Source organism: Mercurialis annua, linkage group LG3 (assembly GCF_937616625.2).
Source record: "Mercurialis annua linkage group LG3, ddMerAnnu1.2, whole genome shotgun sequence".
NCBI classification, from domain to species: Eukaryota; Viridiplantae; Streptophyta; class Magnoliopsida; order Malpighiales; family Euphorbiaceae; genus Mercurialis; species Mercurialis annua.
Window position 1 is genome coordinate 3,005,310 of NC_065572.1, and position 20,195 is coordinate 3,025,504.

General features: G+C 29.0%; 1 protein-coding gene across 2 annotated transcripts; it reads left to right on the forward strand.

The window, feature by feature from the left end:
* Positions 1 to 6,953: 6,953 nt before the first annotated feature.
* Positions 6,954 to 16,102, forward strand: LOC126674774 (uncharacterized). 2 transcript variants are annotated; one of them, XM_050369280.2, is made up of 15 exons: positions 6,955 to 7,267; positions 7,368 to 7,598; positions 7,690 to 8,004; positions 8,099 to 8,206; positions 8,483 to 8,672; positions 9,010 to 9,272; positions 10,307 to 10,433; positions 10,609 to 10,688; positions 12,178 to 12,426; positions 12,498 to 12,574; positions 12,714 to 12,805; positions 13,072 to 13,154; positions 13,874 to 13,945; positions 15,171 to 15,296; positions 15,621 to 16,102. In XM_050369280.2, exons 1-15 carry the CDS (start codon positions 7,115 to 7,117, stop codon positions 15,651 to 15,653), a joined length of 2,199 nt encoding a protein of 732 aa, XP_050225237.1. In that variant the 5' UTR covers positions 6,955 to 7,114; the 3' UTR covers positions 15,654 to 16,102. The 2 variants fall into 2 exon arrangements, 1 of the variants encoding a protein (XP_050225237.1); XR_007639621.2 differs by lacking the exon at positions 15,621 to 16,102 and having other exon boundaries at positions 6,954 to 7,267; positions 12,714 to 12,791; positions 15,171 to 15,189.
* The last annotated feature ends 4,093 nt before the right edge of the window (positions 16,103 to 20,195 follow it).

The following is a 20,195-nucleotide window of genomic DNA, read 5'->3' on the forward strand; positions in this document are numbered from 1 at the left end:
AACAATGAACTAATAAAACAATTATTAACTATTTAAAATAAATTATAATAGTCTATTTTTATTTATTTAATATAAGATAATTTAAAAAATTATCAACCTCCTGAAGTGGGATCCAATTATTCTTGGATCGCAATCTGTAGTTGAATTTAAAGGTAAATGGTGTACATTTGAAATTATTGTTTTATCAAATCGAATCAGACCACCCAGGTCAATTAGTTCAACCGCAAATCAAGAATCAATTTGGTTTGATTTGTTTGCTTTCTAAATAATAAAAGCATAATTCAACTTTTTTGAAAGAAAAAGCCTACAATAACCAAGAATCATTGAATCGGTTAAACTCGTGGATCCATATAAATTAAACCAAATCAAACTATTAAATTTGGTTTATGTGCTATTTTTTTTTTTACTTTTTTAATAATTGGTTTGATTTGCTATTATTTGAACTTTTAATATATATTTTTTGCTCATAGGCTAAAATTTCATTAATAATAATGAATATTATATAAATGAACAGTTTCTCAATAAAATGAGTAAATTATTCGATCGTAAATGATGAGAGCTGTATAAAACAGTCATCGAATATGGATATATCAACCACCAAAAGACACCCAAATATCAATCAAAATAAATTACAAATCCAAAAGATTACAACAAAAATCTTAGATCTATAATAATCTAAAATTTATAAATTTTAGAATTTTTAATTTTTTGGGTCGGTTCATTTTAGACATATTTTTAAAAGTCAATTCAAATAAAAATAATTAAACCAAATCGAAAAACTTACTAACCCGATTAGTTTGATACGATTTGATCAGCTAATTTTTTTAATATTGCGGCCCGGTTCAATTTGAACCGAATGTACACTCTAAATTAAGCTGTAAAAACTGTTAATTTCCTTCATTTGTTTTTTAGAATGTTTTATTCATTTATCAATTAAGGGGCCGTTTGGTTCAAAGTTGGCAATAGGAATCGGAATGAGAAGGAATGGAAATGAGAATGATTGTTTTCATTTTTTGTTTGTTTCAGAATTAGTGTAGGAATGGGAATGGATAAAATTTAATAAAAAAATTATTTATTATTTATTAAAAATACTTTTTTTATTTTTTTTAAATTTTTTTTATATAAAAAAATAAAATTATTTTAAAAAAAATTAAATAAATTAAAAAAAAAATTAAATAAATTTGAAATTATTTTTTAAAAAAAATAAAAAAATTATTTTTCAAAAAAAATAAAAAATTATTTTTAAAAAATTTTAAATTTTTTTTTATTATTTTAAGTATATTTTTTAAAATAAATATTTAAAAAAGTTTTTTTAATAATTATATATTATATATTTATTATTAAAATATTTTGTAAAATTTTGATTTCCATTCCCAAAAGTCCATTCCCATGGGGTAAGGGGGAATGGATGATTCCCATTGAGCGGGTAATCACATTCCCATTTCCTAGTACAATTTGACAAAACAAATACAAACAATGGGAATCATTTCCATATCTATTCTCATGCTCTATTTTTATGGCGAATCAAACGGCTCCTAAAAGCTTACATGTAAAATATATGAATACATTTATTTTTTATTGATAAATTGAATCGGTTGAACTGTAAACAATGGTGGATGCGGATTCGGACACAGATCTGGTTGAAATAATATAAGAGCAGTACTGTTTGTGGTGATAGGTGTGGTAACCATGTCCATGTGTTATAGGACAGGTGTGAGATCCAAAACAAACAAACAAAATTTAGAAGAAGACAACTTATATCTTATACTTATCTGTTTGCTATTATGAACATTCTTACAAACTCATTTTATACTTCAATTGATAGGTACTGGTGGCTATGATTATTGATAAGTTGTTCAAGAATAATATTAGTGAAATTTGAACTATTTAGTGAAATTTGAATTAATTGAATTCTATTTATGGTATCTTTCATAATTTAATTATATGCCAATTCAGGCCGACGTTTGTCCCTGCTCGACGGGTGGGTATTGCGGTCAAGCTTCTTCTGCCTTTGCACTCGAAGGTCAATCTCCGTCCCATTTTCACTTGATAGATCTATATGCCTGAAAGGCTGAAACCAGAAATTTGCATGCTTATAAACCAAATTCCAAAAATAGAGCTTGGTGGGGAAATTATAAAGGTCATGTTAGAATGAAAAAAAAAAGTCATTTATACTTTTAATATTTGATTTTAAGATTAAATAAACTCTCAATATTTAAAAAGATTTAAATATATTTTTAATGTTTTAAAAAATAACAACCAGCCCCCTAATTTTAATGCATAAATATAATGTTGGGGTTTATTTGTCAAAATCGGAGGCATGATTGTTCATTTTTTAGATATTGGGGTTATATTTAAACATTTTTGTATATTAAGGGCTTATTTGATTTTGTAGTCTAACTTTATAGGTATAAATGACCATTTTTTAAAAAAAAATTAAAAAGTGTGTAGTAAACTTATATTTTATTAATTAAAAATAATTAAATAATAACTACCTATGAAGTTGGAGTAGTAAATATAGATTTTACTTGGTGAAGTACCCAAGTTGACTAGTTGTATGAAAGTGATAGTGTTGTTTTAGCTGACAAGAATAAGAATTTACATGGATGTTAGGCTCTAAAGACTCTCTGGGTGATAATTAATCTAATTATATGAGTCTTTGGGTGATAACTAATTTAATTATAGAGTATTATTTCATAAACTCTCTTTTTGACTTTTATATCTTTTATTATTGTAATATATATATGATTAAAACTTAAAAATTTCATCATTAAAACATGTCTAACGAAAACTTCAATGTTTTTCGGTAGTTAAAGTTACCAATAGAAAAATTCTTAAATAGACTCAGTCCACCACGTCATCCGTGGACCAAACCAATCATATCATACCACCTCATTAAAATGAGGGTATTTTTATAATATCATTATTTAAAAGTGTATGCAAATAACAAATGAAATTATAAGAATACCCTCATTTTAATGAGGTGGTATGATATGATTGGCTTAGTCCACGGATGACGTGGCAGACTAAATCTACATAAGAATTTCTCCCAAACAAGCTAATAAATTTAGCACTTACAAATTTTATTAAATTATACGAGTCTAACTAAGAATTATATGAGTCTATTATATAATGACACGTCATTAAAATGATGGCAATCTTGTAAATTCGTTTATTACAAGATTGCCATCATTTTAATGACGTGTCATTATGTGATTGGCTTAGTCCACGGATGACGTGGTGAACTGAGTCTAACTAAGAATTTCTCTAAATTATATAATCATTACACAAAATTAAGTATTTGATTTTCAGCATTTAATTTTAAAAGTTTGTCAAACACCATATTTTTAAAGAAAGGCAACAACCATTCTTTTAATTTTAAAAATTAAAATAAGTTCATCAACCCCATCAAAAAAATAACAAAAAATAAACTCATAAATAAAACAAAAATTTATTTTTTTACTAACCCTCATTTATATAAATTAATTTAACATATAGAATTGTATCATAATTATGTTAACACAACAGTTTATGGAATTGATAAAACTGCAACAAATTAGTATTTTCTTTAGTTAATTTTAAAATATTATTATGTATATTAAGTTTATAAATTAATGACTTACTTGTTTTATTTGGTAACTTTAAATTTTAAATGATTATTTAATTTTATACATGTGAAATAAATACATAATATTTATTGAATTAATACCTCATATATATTTTATAAATAAATCGATGCAAATAATAATTTTGTTATATTTAGAAGGGTTCAAATAGTTATTTGTAAAATTTATTTATTCAGTCCAAATATTGAAAAATATTCGAACAATATGTCGTTTGATCTAAACAAAAATTTAAAAAAGTCTATCGATGTATCATTTAGAGAATACCTGTTTTTATTATCCTACATAATTATTTTTTTCACTCTACCACTGTTTATATATTTACATCTCCCATGATGCATTTTATATGGTGACCTCTATTGTAATAAAAGAGATAACTCAATGATTTTTTTATAATAAAATAAAATTTGGTGTTCTTTTTGTAATATCAGGTAATATCTAGAATAGTATGGTGGTTGAATCTAACCGCCTTATTTGTTTACATAATCTATATTTATTTATTACAAAACGTTACTTTCATTGTGCTATAACAAAGTTTTTTAAGTTTTAAAATTATTAAAAGATATATTTGATGCTGTGATGAAAGCAGCTTAGCACGCTAGATTGATAAATTGTTGTTATTGAATTTTAGTTCATACGGAGTGGTGCAAATTAATGTCATCAACAAAAATATATCAATCGAATGCTTGTTGTTTTGAAAAATAAATAAATAAAGTATATATCATAAGATTTAGTATTAAATTGATTTATAGCCTCTGGCGGTTGAACCATTAACAATAACTAAAATGCAGCAGTACCATCTAAAATATTTTAAAAGAATAAGATGTATAATATATATCGTGGATCCAAATAATAGTTTGCCATATTTTCTGTTTTTTAGTTAGTTATGTGTGGACTAGTAACCTCGAGTCCTCAACAATATTAAAATTGTTTTTCATGTAAATTGAAAACTTAATTAATCAATTGCGGAAGTTATCAACGTTATAAGTTAAGAGTTTCATGGAAACACTTGATGATACTCTATCAAATTCATAATATTTGTCGTTTTTGTTTCATCTACTAAATTAAAATAATAAATATATATTGGTTTATATATATTTTTATTACTACTAGTTTCACATTACGTGCTATGCACGTGGCTCGTAACGTAACTCGTCAATGAACATATTAGTAAATTTATTATAATTATATTAATTTTTTTATTTATAATTAATATTAAATTAGTTAAGAATATTTGTAAAAGTAAATATAATATATTTGGTTATCAATTTTTTTTCATACTAAATTTATTCTTCTTTTGGTTTTGTAATAACCATAATTAAATAATTAATTTAATTTTATTAATAATATCTTTAAAAATAATAAGATAGAAATTTAAATAATAATATATTGACCAAATACAGTATTTTAATTTTGTAATTAAATCAAACCAAAAAATAGGTATTCCTACTAATTTGAAGACAATTTAGTTATTTTTTACATACTAAAAACTAAATTGGAGATAATTTAACTACATATTCTAATTAGGACTTTAGTTAAAATAGTGATTAATTAAATAACTAATTAGTTAATGACTATAAAACATTTATTTAGTAGTAAACTGGAAAGGTTTATTCAGTAAATTTGTTTGTCTCCCCCACCCGTGCTTTTATATATATTATAGATATAGATATCAATCATTACTACTCTCTCCGTCCCGATCTTTATTCACCTTACAAACCACACCACCACGACATTAGATTGTGTCACCGCCGCCCTCATTTCCAGCTCGCCGTCGCTGCTCTTGTCCTCTACTCTCTACCGTCGTTGTCCTCAGCTTCAGTTCTCCACTGCCGTCTTACCTAGATTTGGATCAAATATGAAATACCAGATCTGATTTTGTTTAAACAGTATATAATTTGCATATAATACAAATTGTATATAAAATCTATAAATCGTATACGTATATTATTATACAAAATTTGTATTGAATGTATCAAAATTGTATTTTTGTATCAAAGACTATATTTTTGTAAAACAAAATAGATAGTATTTCTATAAATATTTATTATTTTCCTAATATTTATATAAACACCCCATACAATTTAGGATTGATTACATATAAAATCATGATTTTTGCACCAAATTTCAAAAATAATATGACTTTTAAAACATGTCAATCACAAACACTATTTTTTATTTTTATTTTTCAAAAATAACATCGGAAATTTTTAGTGACATTTTTGCTGACGTGTCATAACACATAATCAGGTGTTTAAGTCAGCAAAATTTTATCGAAAAATATGCTCATGATGAAATTAAAAAAAAATGAAAAGTGATGTATATGATTAACACTTTGTAAAAGACATATGATTTTTAAAATTTGGTGCAAATGTAACTAATCCTATAATTTATAATAGAACACTAAGTGAGCCACAAATCATGTCATTGATCGTCCTTAAGCCCACTCCATTCATAGATAATAGTATATCTAAGGCAAAAGGTACAAAAAATTTTCATAGTTTTCATAAAAGTATAAATCAGTCTTTTTATTTTTTTAAGGTATAATTAAGTCCTCTTTGTTTTCAAATAAAATAAATAACTCATTTAATCCAGCATCATTAGAAACACTCGTTAATGGCTGACACGTCTCTCATAACCATACAGGAAAAAAGTTTAAAAATAATTTTAACGTTTAAAATATTTACCGAAAATTTGAGGGGGTAAGTGACCCAAAATAAACTAAAAGGGTTTATTTGTTCAATTTTAAAATAGTAAGGGTTTAATTATTCAATTTTAAAAACACGAGGGTTTAATTGTTCACAAAAAAATAAAAGGGCTTATTTGTACTTTTGAGAAAAAATCAACGGTTTTTTTGTACCTTCTGCCTATATCTAAGCTCATGGGCATTTTTTTTAACTGTTCACAATCCAAACCAAATTTATTTTAAAATTAATATAAGGTTGATATTAAATTGAATCAAGTCATAATGTTTATATTTATATATATATATATATATATATATATATATATATATATATATATAAAAACTTTTAAATACGTGGGTCAGAATTAAAAACTTCAGAAACAATGAATCATAAAATTTAATTTGTTCAAAGAAAATATATTTATAAGGTCTAAATTAGATATTTACAGATATTTAACGGTTAAAAAACGAATTAAAAATGATAATTGATGTGCTTGATTGGCTAACAAAATTAAAAGACCAAGTTCCAATCACAGAAGAAAAGTAAAGAGACGAGCTGAGTTGGTTCATTATAATAAGTCTAAGGGCTAAATTATATATTTATCTCTGGAAGTGGAAACATATAAAACCAAAATATAAGCATCGCTGTACAGGATTCCCACCTTATCAGTTGATTCTGTCTGCACAGGGGTTTTGATCAGAAACAGTAGTTAGTAACTAGGGTTTTGCAAATCAAAATCAAAATCAAAATCATTTCAATTCAATCAAAAATTATAAGTAAATCAACCGGAAACAGCTTGAAAAAATGGGCGCTCAAAGAAAAGGAGGCGGAGGAGGAGGCGGAGGAGCTAGGGTTAATGACGACGCCGACGACTTATCTCGACATCCATTACAAGCCATTCTGTTAGCCGATAGCTTCACCACTAAGTTCCGTCCAATCACTCTCGAACGCCCTAAAGTACGGTACCGTTTTGTTATTTTATCACCATGAATTAGTTTTTACTTGATAGGATTTTTGAATTTACTTTAAAATTTTGTATGTTGTAATGTAAAAATAGGTTCTGTTGCCGCTGGTGAATGTGCCGATGATTAATTACACTCTGGCTTGGCTTGAATCGGCTGGAGTTGAAGAGGTGTTTGTTTTTTGCTGTGCACATTCGCGGCAAGTTATTGATTATTTGGAGGATTCGGAATGGTTTTCGCAGCCAAATTTTACCGTTACTACTATTGAATCACATAATTCTATTAGCGCTGGTGATGCGCTGCGTTTAATTTACGAACGTAATGTGGTATGTATTAATAACTTTGAGTACTGAGGTTGTGTTTTTCTTGGTGTATTATGTTAGGTTTATGATGTTTGTTTCTTGTGTGCGTTTGAAGATACATGGTGATTTTGTGCTTGTCAGTGGGGATACAGTAAGCAACATGTCACTAACACAAGCAATTCAAGAGCACAAAGAAAGAAGGAAAAAAGATAGTAATGCAGTAATGACTATGGTTATTAAACAGTCAAAGCCTTCTCCAGTCACTCACCAGTCACGACTTGGCACTGAGGAATTATTCATGGCTATCGATCCTTTATCGAAGCAGCTCTTGTATTACGAGGAGAAAGCTGACCTTTTAAAGGGTGTTATTCCTCTTGATAATATGTTGTTTGGGGATAACACTTCAATTTCTCTTCATAATGATAAGCAGGTTTCTTCTCATTTCTCATAATATTTCCTTGCCTTGTAGATTTTACAGTTCCTAATAAATTTCACTAAAATGTTTGTTTGTTCCTTCTTTGCAGGATTGTTACATAGACATATGCTCCCCAGAAGTTCTGAGTCTTTTCACTGATAATTTTGATTACCAACACCTGCGCCGTCATTTCTTGAAGGGACTGCTTGTTGATGATGTATGTTTTTGTTCTTAACCTATTTTACTGCAGCATTTTTTTGTTTTTTCTGTTTTCCTGTATTAACCTGTACATGCACATCTTTTTCATCTATACATACCATTATTTTTTCCGTCAATTTATCGAATTAAATGTAATTTACTTAAGAATGCCTTACTAAATTAGTGTAATTATACCATTTCGTCCAGTCGACATCTACTGGTATTGATGTATATCCTTGCTGTTAAACCATGCCAATTGAAATAGTTCTTTAAAATGCATCTTGATGCCTTGCAGATTATGGGTTACAAAATATACACTTATGAGATTCACTCAAGTTATGCGGCTAGGATCGATAACTATCGAAGTTATGACACCATCAGTAAGGACATTATTCAGAGGTGGACATACCCATTTGTGCCAGAAGTGAATTTCTTTGGAAATTGTGCAATGAAGGTTGAGAGAGGGGGGATGTACAGAGCAGCAGGCAAGGATCTCATTAGCCAACTTTTAGATACATTATTTGCTTTTTCATTAACTAGTTGTTTTCCTCCTTTTTTCTTCATGAATTTCTGGTGCACTTGTGTGTAACTTTAACTATGTTATACTGTAATGATGATTTCCCGTGTTATTTCATTGTGATGCGAGCATTTATATTGGTTTTGGTTGGTTGTTTAGTGCTAGTGACTTTTCAATAGGTCATCTGTATTCTTTAATATGAAGCCGGTATTCTTGCCGAGAGGTTGAGATGCTAATGATATCTTTTCATTAACTTTTTAAATCAATTTATGCTGAGTGCTAATTTTTTCTCATTTGTTTTCCAGAAATAGAGCAATCACGTTCTGCACAAATTGGTCCTTTTACCCTTGTTGGAAAAGGGACGAGAATTGGGGACAACACAAAGATTTCACATTCTGTTATTGGAAAAGGCTGTGTAATTGGATCAAATGTCTCAATAGTGGGTTCATATATATGGGATGATGTCACTATTGAAGATGGGTGTCAGCTAAGGCATGCAATTGTATGTGATGGCGTGATTATAAAATTAGGTGCAGTTTTGGAACCTGGTGTAGTGTTGTCTTTCAAGGTATTTTGCTTATATTCATTATGGCTTTCTCTCATTCTTATACATCTTCTTGTGGAATTTCTGTTTATTGACATGCCACCAAGATGCTCCCCAACATTGGTGAATGAGCTGGACACTCAACTTCACATGATATGATTTTGGGGATCACATGATTTCAGAATTGATCTCTCTCATATTCCATTGTGATGTAGAAGAATTTATGGTGTAATTTTTTTAGAGTTGCATGGGAGATTCAGCCATTAATGTTAATGTAAGGATTTATCAAATAGAATATTTTCTTGGGTGGAATACATCTGCGTCCATGTTAGTGAGATATTTTTAACCATCACAAGCTGGACATACAATATATATGTTTTCACTGGTATAATTGGTCTGGGCCTATGGTCCTTTCTAACGTCTGAACCTACACTACTGTTAGCCAGGGAAAGCGAAGAATAAGAATTTGGATAGTAGCTTTATAGTACTCCCTCCGTCCCAATAGAGTTGTCCACTTTGCCTTTATCACACAGTTTAAGAAAAGCAATTATTGTTTATGGGTTTAGTAAAATTCTCCTAACTTTTCTTGTCATACCCTTATTTAATATAGGATCCACTTGCAATTTACTCTCAATTCACTCATTAGTGGATTTTAAATAGGGGTAATATAGGAAAATTGAATGTAAAAGTTAGTTATTTTTTGAAAGTGGACAAGAGTTTTGGGACAATTTTCAAAGTGGACAACTCTATTGGGACGGGGGGAGTAGTTTTTAGCACGATTTTTATGTACATTTAGCCGAACTTTGTGCTTCTGAGTGTTAGGTCGAGAGATCTTCTTGGTTAATTAATTCCTCATTTGCCAGATTTTACTAGCTTCGGCAAAACAAGGTTATGCCCTATTCGATCGGTTACTTCTAAAATCAAATCCATCATTTTTATGAATTGGAACAGATGAAACCATCTTAAAGGATGGATGTGTATCAGTTAATTGTTTCATTCTAATTTTGTTATTTTGTGTGTTTATTTTTCTTAAATTCCAATCTTTTTCATCACTCCAGGTAGTAATTGGACAGCAATTTGTCGTCCCTGCCTACTCAAAAGTGTCTTTACTTCCACAGCCAACTGCGCAAGATAGTGATGAAGAATTGGAGTATGCTGATAATAACAATGGACCATTAGATTCTTGTAAGTTATGACCTTTTTTGTACCTCCTACGATATAATAAGAGTTGATTATTTCCTACAAATTACTCATTAGCCATACACCTGGTTGATATAACCCTTCTTTTCATCTAATCAACAATCTAATTAAACAAGATATTACAGTACTATTTCTTATCGGAATTTTGTTTGAAATTCAGCAATAACAGGTACTATTAGCGATTTGAATGCCAAAATGACATCTGAATTATCTGGGGCTGAACACTTGCCAGCTTCAGAGGTTAGCTATTGACGTTTTTTTTTATATATTTCTTGTCCTTGTCGCTATCTTTAACTTTGTTCAGTGCTGCATGAGTTTTTAATGCTATTTCTGGGTAGGGGGAAGCCATATGAAGCTGTAAGATTTGCTGAGACAGTATAGGCAAGGACAGATGTATGAGAACTAAAGGAGTATAAAACATTTGAATCTAGAGTGACATTGCCTCTTCAAAAAAAAAATCATTGAATTCAGACAAATATGTGACAAGTGAGCACTTAAATGCTAAACATACAGCTAATGACTTAATGTGATACCCACACCCATTTGCGATTTCTTATATCTTAATCGAGAGACCATTGATGTAGTCTTTTCTGACACTGAAGCTGGATTTTTAATTTAGTTTTATGATAGTCTAACATTTGTGCCAAAGGAGAAACAAAATGCATAGATAACAATCTTAGTCTGATTCTCTTATGAATAATCATTATTTATAGTTTAAACCAATCAGGCATAATGTCTAGAGTGTTGGGTAATTAAGGTGTAAGGCACTAACTTTCAAAAAATTCGCTTCCGCTGATTTTATCTACTCCCTCCGTCCCGTTTAAGAAGGGACGAATGGATTTTGCACCAAGATTAATAAAATGAGACAATATTATTTTATTCCATGTCTATCCTTATTAATGGTTAATTTTGCTAAAGAATATGCATGTTAATATAATCAATTGCTATAAACTAAGTAAGTGGATATTAATTGGAGAATTTGGTTAATCGGGCCATGCACAAAAAAATATTGTACAATTCTAAATATAGGAATTTATACTATCCAAACATAAAAGGATATTTATCTTTTCAAAAAGAAGCAAATTAGTCTATCATATTTGTCAAGTAGGAAAATTAATTATAGAGTTACATAGTGCGTTGGAACCACAACTGCACTGTAAACCAAATTTTATTTAATGTATTTGATGATTTCTAAAGGGGTAAAAATGGAAGTTTAATATAAATCTACACGGAAAACACGATTTGGCCTTCTTAGATGGGACAACTAAAAATGTAATATGTCCCTTCTTAAACGGGACGGAGGGAGTATTAGAAATATGCTTATAGGGTATGTTGCAAGTAGGATGCAGGTCAGAGTGGCTCATAAAAATCTTTTTAAATTTTGAGGTTTGTCTCTCAAAGCTGCACTTCTTGTTTCTTATATATCATTGTTGTTGTCTTTTATGTGGCTGTTTTGGAATTGAAGCAATTGATACATGGACTTAAATCATACTGTATGGATGCCTATTTTCTTGGATATATGAAGTTTGGCACTAGCAGATCGAGTTCTGGTTTGTTTATTCAGTAAATTGTGGCTAATCTGTACTAGTCTGTAGCATATTGGTTTATCTGTTATACATTCTATTTTCTTTTGGGTTCATGAGTCTCTTCTTGGTCATATAAGAGAATCTCATTTATTTTGCAACTGAGAGCATTTGCTCATTTAATTATACTTCGTATGCCCTGTCAGCTTGGGCGTGGTGGTGCTGGTTATATTTGGTCAATTTCTGAAGGAGGCCATGAGGATGATTGGAGGCATTCCGTTGCACCCATTCCTGCTGATAAACTTGCAGAGGCCATGCAAGCTATAGAAGATGATTTGGAATTATTGAATCTGGATGGCAGTGCTTTATCACCTTCTGGAGAGTTGTTACCTGACTCTAATAGTAACGATTCTGAAGGTGATGATGATTCTAGAGATGATAGTTTTGAGAAAGAGGTAAAAACAATTGGAGAATTAATGAGAATTGCAATTGCTTGCTTGCAACCTTAAATTTTGTGTCATGACAGGTTGAAGCAACTTTTTTAAGGGCTGTTCATGAAAATATCAAAGATGATGATGTCATCCTTGAAATGAACTCACTTCGGTATGTTTCACTGATTCATAGATGGTATCCATATATTATTTTCTAATGATTTTCTTTTAAAGAGTATTGCTAGTTTTTTTAACCTTCAGAATGAGAGAATGTGCTTTGCCTCAATACAGCTTAATTTTGCACTTTTCAGGTTGTCATATACCAAAACCTCTTCAGACTGTGCTGGAGCAATATTTTATGCAATGATGAAGTTGGCATTAGAAAATCCGTATGTTGCTAGTGGTAATTATTGACTTATTTCAGCTTTCTTGTTTTTCTATATTCGTGTTAGATAGCGTTTGCTTTTCTGTTGCTTTAATACATGCTTGAATGAAAAGCCATTAAATTTCAAATCACATGGTGATTTCATAATTTCCTTCTTACTAGAATTATATTTCTGATTTTCTTTTTATTGTGCTCCCCTGGTTTTTATACTGTTGCTACTTCTCTTAGGGCCAGGAGTAGTTATTTATATGTTTGAGCTAATGTTGCTGCATTTTATTTCTCAGCCGAACTCTGCAAAAATGTTACCAGTATTTTAATTACATGGCAAAAGCTGCTAAAGTTCTATGGAAAAGAAATAGATAGCCAGGTTTGCATTGATGATATTCTTGACAATTTATTATGTGCTTTTTTTGTTCTTTGGATGCATTTTAACAATTTCCCATTACAAATTTAGATACTGCATAACTGAAGTTCTTGATTGACTTTTAGTTTAAATGGAAATTGTTTGATAAGTAATTTCCTGCCATTAAATTTAGTGTAGTCCTTTTTCTTTTGCCTCTATCAAAGAAGTCTGAATGAAGTCTTTCTTCATTAAATTACAGATTGATTGTTTCTCGCTGCAACTGCCTGATTGCCATTTGTGCTTGAAGAAGTATATATTTATACTTGGGATTAAATCCTCATATATTAGCTGGATAGAGTTTTCCATTATTAACTAGAACTGATTCCAAGCGTGTTTGTTTATGCTTCCCTTTACTTTGGGCCTTTGGCCATCTATTGATAATATCATTTAGCTTCTGATTATCTGATTCTAGAATTTACTAGGTTTGATTGTCTATATCCTATTCTAAATTTTCTTTTAAGTCTTTGTGATTTGCTCTTCGGGTAAGATTTGGGTGTGATCCTAATAGCATGGAGAGATAGTGAAACCTTCTTTTTTCCTGCTTTACAATTTTGATTGTTTGCATAACTATCAGATAGTTCTGTTAGTCGAATGACTGAATAATTTTTATGCATAGCGCTATGCACGGTAGTAATTTTTTTAGTTGGATTTTAATTTAACTAAATGCCACACGTGATGCACAGATTGAAATGATTTTGAGATTTGAAGAAATGTGTATGGAGTCTGCTAAGGAGTTCGCACCAGTTTTTGTCCAGGTATGTTTACTGTCTGGGATTATGGGCATGTTTTATCATGCATTGGATGAAAGCACCTTTTTTTAAGTTAAAATCTTGGGATAATTACTAAATGCGTTACCCCCTAAGATAAGGTTGTAATTTTATTTAATTGTTTCTCCACTTCGCTTAATGCTGATGCATCAAAGGATTTAATTAGCATAATTTATATTAGTTTTAGCCCCTCAATCTATTTTTCATGTAAATTAATCCAAAATTACCTTAAAATAAACAATTTATATTGTGGCTGTTTGATGTGATTACATGAGCTTTTCCCCAAAGCTTATGGGGAAATTAGGGTAATTGATTCTAGGGGTCACTGTACTTTTTAAGAATTGTAAAATGGTGACCGAACTTCAAAAAGTAACAAAATGGTTACTAAACTTTCAAATATGAGATTTTGGAAGATTTTTAAGTGTTTTACGGTCAAACTATACATATGTAGTAATCAAATTTTGATTATTTATAACAAATAATATCTTATATTTCATATATACACACAATCAACAAAAAATCGACTCAAAATAATTTTCTTCGGTGACCAAAAATCCTTATATCTTAACATAACCAAATAGTATAGTAACTAAAATGTTACGTTTTGAAGTTTGGTCACCATTTTGCAATTTTTGAAAATTACAGTGACCTCCAAAATCAATTACCCGGGAAATTATGATGTGATGACAAAATTGCAAGTCCTTGCAGTAAGGCGGTTGATTGAGTGTTCCATCCATCATCGCTTTTATTTATTTTTGTTTAGAAAATAGAATTTCTAACTTGAGGCATCGGGTCTTCAATTGCTAGTAACATTTGATTTTTTTAAGATGTATGGTGTGTTGCTATTCAAAGTAAACACTTGAAATTGCATATGTGTGGGAATTGAACTTTAGTTTACCCTGGGGTTCAGAAATTCGGATGGGGAAGAATTTGGTGATAAGATTGCAAATTTTAGTTTTAGTGGCTCTGTTCTGTTTCTTAGTCTCAGGCCTGAATTGACTATTCTCTTCTCTTCTCAACCCTCATCTATTGCTGCTTCTGCTAAAATTTCTTCTAGCTTCCACTTTATTTCTCTTATTTTCTCATATGCTAAAAGAACCTGTTTTATATTGATCTTGTTTGGTTCTGTGCACTTCTTTGTGGGTTAACAGCCTGCTGTATGTTGGTTTCCTATTAAAACTGCTGATTCTCGTTTACCTTTGTTTTTTCTTAGATTTTGAATGTTTTATACGAGAAAGACATTGTTGACGAGGATGCCATTTTAAGTTGGGCTGATGAGAAAAAAGATGCAGAAGAATCAGATAAATTTTTTGTCATGCAATCAGAAAAATTTATTCAGGTAATGTATATTTATTTGCTGCAGTATAGTTATGAATTAGTTACGTTTTGCAATACCCGATGCTGATCACGTCATTTAAAAACCCAATGCTGTCTTCCAAAGGGATAGTTTATATGAACCCTCTCCGCCATCCACATCGACATTTTTTTAACTAAAATTACTCTTTAAAAAAAAGTGATAGTTTGTCTTAAATTGCCAAAATTGAGAATGTGTTAAAATTGCAAAATACGTTAGAAGTCATGATTTTTTTGCAATTACCCCTAAAATATACTGTGCAATGTCATTCATTTCCCTTGGACCTTACACAATATTCTGCCTGTGTAGTGGTTGCTCAATGCATCTGAAGAAGAAGACTGAGAATGGAAAGATACTGATTCGAGATTGTAAAAAGGCTGATTTGAATATTTGGCAAATTGATGTATTATCCATGATACCCGATCCATAGTTGTATTGAGGACAATGAGCAACTGCAAATTCTTGGGATCAAGTAGAGTGGTTAGAGTTCCGTATTTCTGATGTGGTTCCGTTCGCCAACTTTGAGGTGATAAGCAATACGGGTTCATGAGTAGAAATCAATCTTGGCAATCTCAGGTGGGGGAGGGAGGGGTGTGAAATCATATGTAGCTGAAAGAGTATTTCTCAGTTCCAACGGCAATGATTAGTCCTTTAACACTTGAAATTTGATGTTGTTTAGGTTGTAATCATGTCCAGTTTGAGTAACACTTTTAAGTAGGAGTGTGCAAAAATTTAACTGGACTGGAAAATCAATTTGAATCGGACTAAATATAGGCAGTTTGGTTTATTTATTGAAAGTTTTTTAAAAAATTTGTTTTGGTTTTAAAATTTGAAAAAATAAAAATGAAATTAGAAAATAATTTTTTAGTGTGGAGGCAAAAAATAGAACCGTACCAAATCAAAATTTTTGGTTCGGTACGGTTCGGTTAAAATCGAATTTGAATACTTTTTTTTTTATTTTAAAATTAATTTAAATATTAAATGATCAGAGTCTAATATATTTTCATATGTCTAAATAAAAATTATTAATTTATATATCAATAATAATTAAGTATATGTATCTATTGTTCTTTAAAAAATTATTTTATTTTATTTTATGCTCCCTCCGTCCCAATAGAGTTGTTTATCACACAGTTTAAGAAAAACAATTATTGTTTATAAATTTTGGAAATTTTTTTTTGTTTTATATAAGGTCCACTTGTAATTTACTTACATACTCATTAATGGATTTTAAATAGGGATAATATAAAAAAATTGAATGTAAAAATTAGCTGGGATAAGAATTTTGGGATAAAAAAATTTCTCAAAGTGGACAACTCTATTAGGACGGAGGGAGTATTAAATTTTTGTTCATCCGGTTTCGATATTCAAAACACTTGAATTAAATTGAACACCAAATTTTATCTAAAATAGGGATCGAATTAAATATTTTTACCGAAAAACAAAACCAAATAATGAGGTTCGGTTCGGTTTTTTTGGTCTAGTTTGATGCTTACACATCCCAAATTCCTACTATTTAAAGTTCTCTTTCATGAAGGAGATATATAGTTGCTTTACGTAAGCCCAATTTGTTTTGTCTCAACACATATTAAGAATTTAAATTAAATAAAAAAAAATTATTCATATTATTCAACGGTGTTGATAAACCTCTATGAAAGTTAGGCTATCCATCTGCTCCATTCGAATGATTTTTTCAAACCATAAATTGAAGATATGATCTTTAAATGACTGTGATTGAAAAAAATATTAAAAATATTGTTCTTAAATCTTATCAATAAATATTGGATTAACTAAAAAAAAGATCCATTCTTTGTTGGTACAATCATACACCGACCCCAGTATTTATGTAAAATTTTTTTTTTTTTATTTGGAAGAGATTCTATATATATTCTGAAATTTGTAGTTGAATCAATTAATCTGATAACATACTTATTTTTAGAAGTGTTCAAAATAAATCCTCAAAATAAATTTCCAGTATAATTTTTGTTTGAGCTAATTTATGATAATCACTACAACTTTCTAGTATAATTTTTGTTTGAGCTAATTTATAATAATCTAAAATGATTTAATTTTGGAAAGTTCGGATGAATTAATAAGTATGATACTAAACTAAAAAAATTTAGTAAATTTTGTAAATTGTTGCCTATCTTATTTATGCAAATTATGTCATATTTTAATTGGCCTAAACTTTTTAGCCCCTTTTCTATCTTACCCTGATTTTGAAAACTGATCAATTTTATCTTATTTCGCATTTTATCGTTCCAATTGTATCCAATTTTTTAATTTTTGTCAATTTTTCTACTTAAATGATGAAATCGTTCAATTAACTAAATATAAAGATAAAATTAAACTCATTTTCATTTAAAAAAGTACAAAAAAGTCTTTTATTTTTAAAAACTAACTAAAAATCATATTCAAATTAAAACTAATTTAATTTTTTTAATTAATTTAACTAAATCTAAATAAATTTTAAACATATACAATTAATATATGCTAGACATGAATAACATTTTTGAACTTTTTTCCAAATGAAAAAGACGTCAATTTAATATGTCATGGTACAATTGAACACAAAAATGAAAAATAGGATAAAATTGGTGATTCTCATCAGGGCAGGATCGACAAAGGATAAAAGGTTGGATTTTTTTTAAAGACATTAAACCTATAAACAAAGGGTCAACGCGCCCCCTAAACTTGTGTCACGGGGTCATCTAACCAAATTTATATTTTTTTGAGCAACTAACCCCAAAACTCTTCAATTTTGGGTCAAATAACCCATAATTATATTTTTAAAATGTGTAAAATATAAATCGGAGACGAGAGATGTGAAAAAGCAATTAGATATTTCCCTAATTGTTATGATATAATTATTCAAAATCTATTTTTTAAAATAAAAATTTAAATTATGGGGTTATTTGACCCAAAAATGAAGAGTTTTGGGGTTATTTGCTCAAAAAAGTATAAATTGAATTAGATGACCCCGTGTTACAAGTTAAAGGGGCGCGTTGACCCTTTTTTCTTAAACCTATTCTAATTATACATATTTTATCACATTGTCGCTTTCTTCAATTTATTCATGCAAATTGCATTGCATACCTACCAATCATACACGATTATGTCGTTTCATAAATTAAATGTTCTTCTAAACTGTTCATACATAAAATATTGATTTCCAAGTTAAAGGTTAGATGTAATTAGGTAAATCAGGTCACTTAGAAAAGAGTTAATATTGTCCAAAAAACACAATTAGAAAACAGTTTGTATGGTTCAAAAAACAGCATTTGCTTTGGTATATTTGTCTAAAATATTGGAGTAAACTAAAATATAATTATATGAGATAACTATTTTATAGAAATAAGATTTGAGTTATGGGTAAGCAGGAAAAGTAATCTTTTTTTGGCTTAGCTTTTCTTGGCATCATATCATTTCGTTGAAATTGTCACCGGGCAATTTGTATATATCTAAGGAAACCGCTACAATACAAAGTCTCTAGCTTAGTTTCTTTAGTGCCGCAAATATTGTCGCAAAATTTCTGGCCATGGTTGGCAATTAGCAATTTATGCATATTGCTAAAACAATTTCTGCTTTTATTAGTACTTCAAAACAATTAAACCTAATAAAATCAAAATTGCAAGAAAACATCAATCTGATTGGAAGTGGTGCCTATGCAACAACACAACACCACCAAGTAGATATCAAATTATGAAAATCAGATTTGTAATAAATTAATAGGAACTCACGTTATGGAGGTTGAACATAGTAAGAGCAAAAATACCATCAAATTAACCTTGTAAAAGCTAATGATGTTTAATTAGATGAAATTAAGCTATTTGAATTTGCTAGATGTTACTTAATAAGAGCATCTTCAATAATATTTTTTATAACAATTTTTTGTAAAATAAAAAACATCCTAAATATAAAAAAAACTATTTCAATGCTTTTTATTTTTATTTTACATGTAAATGTTAAATAATACTCCTTTCATTTCATCTCATAGTAATAATTTTATTTTGGATGTTCCATAATAGTATATATCATTACTTTATTATTTTTAGTCATACTTTAATGCTCTTAAATTTTATTATTTTTAGTCATACTTTAATGCTCTTTTTTGACAAAAATATCATTACTTACCTCTATGGGTATTAACAATTATGAACTAATATTGATAGTTCAATAGATTCTTTAATTCTAGCCAAAAAGAATATATTAATTAGAAAAAATTTAAAAATTATTTTTAAAATATTATCAAAATAAATATAGCATTATTTTTTTAATCCATGAGCATGTCAAAAAGAGCTAAAAAAGATTCTATAATTATGAGATGAAGGAAGTATTCATTTTTCTTTTATGTTGGAAAAAAGAAAAGTTATATTATAAAAAAAATAACCAATGTATTTTTAACATTTAAAATGATATTAAAAAAAATTCTTGGATAGACTCAGTCCACCACGTCATCCGCTACCTAAGAATTTCTCTGATATCAATGAGATGAATTAAAGAGTAGAGTCTGAGTTTCTATATATGAATAGTCAAACACTCTTTATTTTAAATTTATTAAATAAAGAGTTCATTGAAATTTAAATTGGAAGACAATTTTATAACCTCACTCTAACTTTTGAGAAATAGACTAACATATCCGAAAATTCTTAGGTAGACTGAGTCTATCACGTCATTGTAAACAAACCTATTATATTATAACACGTCATTAAAATAGTGGCACTACTATAATTTTTTTTACACATTTGAATAATAATATTACGATAGTACCATCATTTTAATGACGTATCATAATATAATAAGTTTAATTTACGGATGACGTAATGGACTAAGTCTATCTAAAATTTTTTCAACATATATTCTTATAAGTTGTAAAATTTCTCT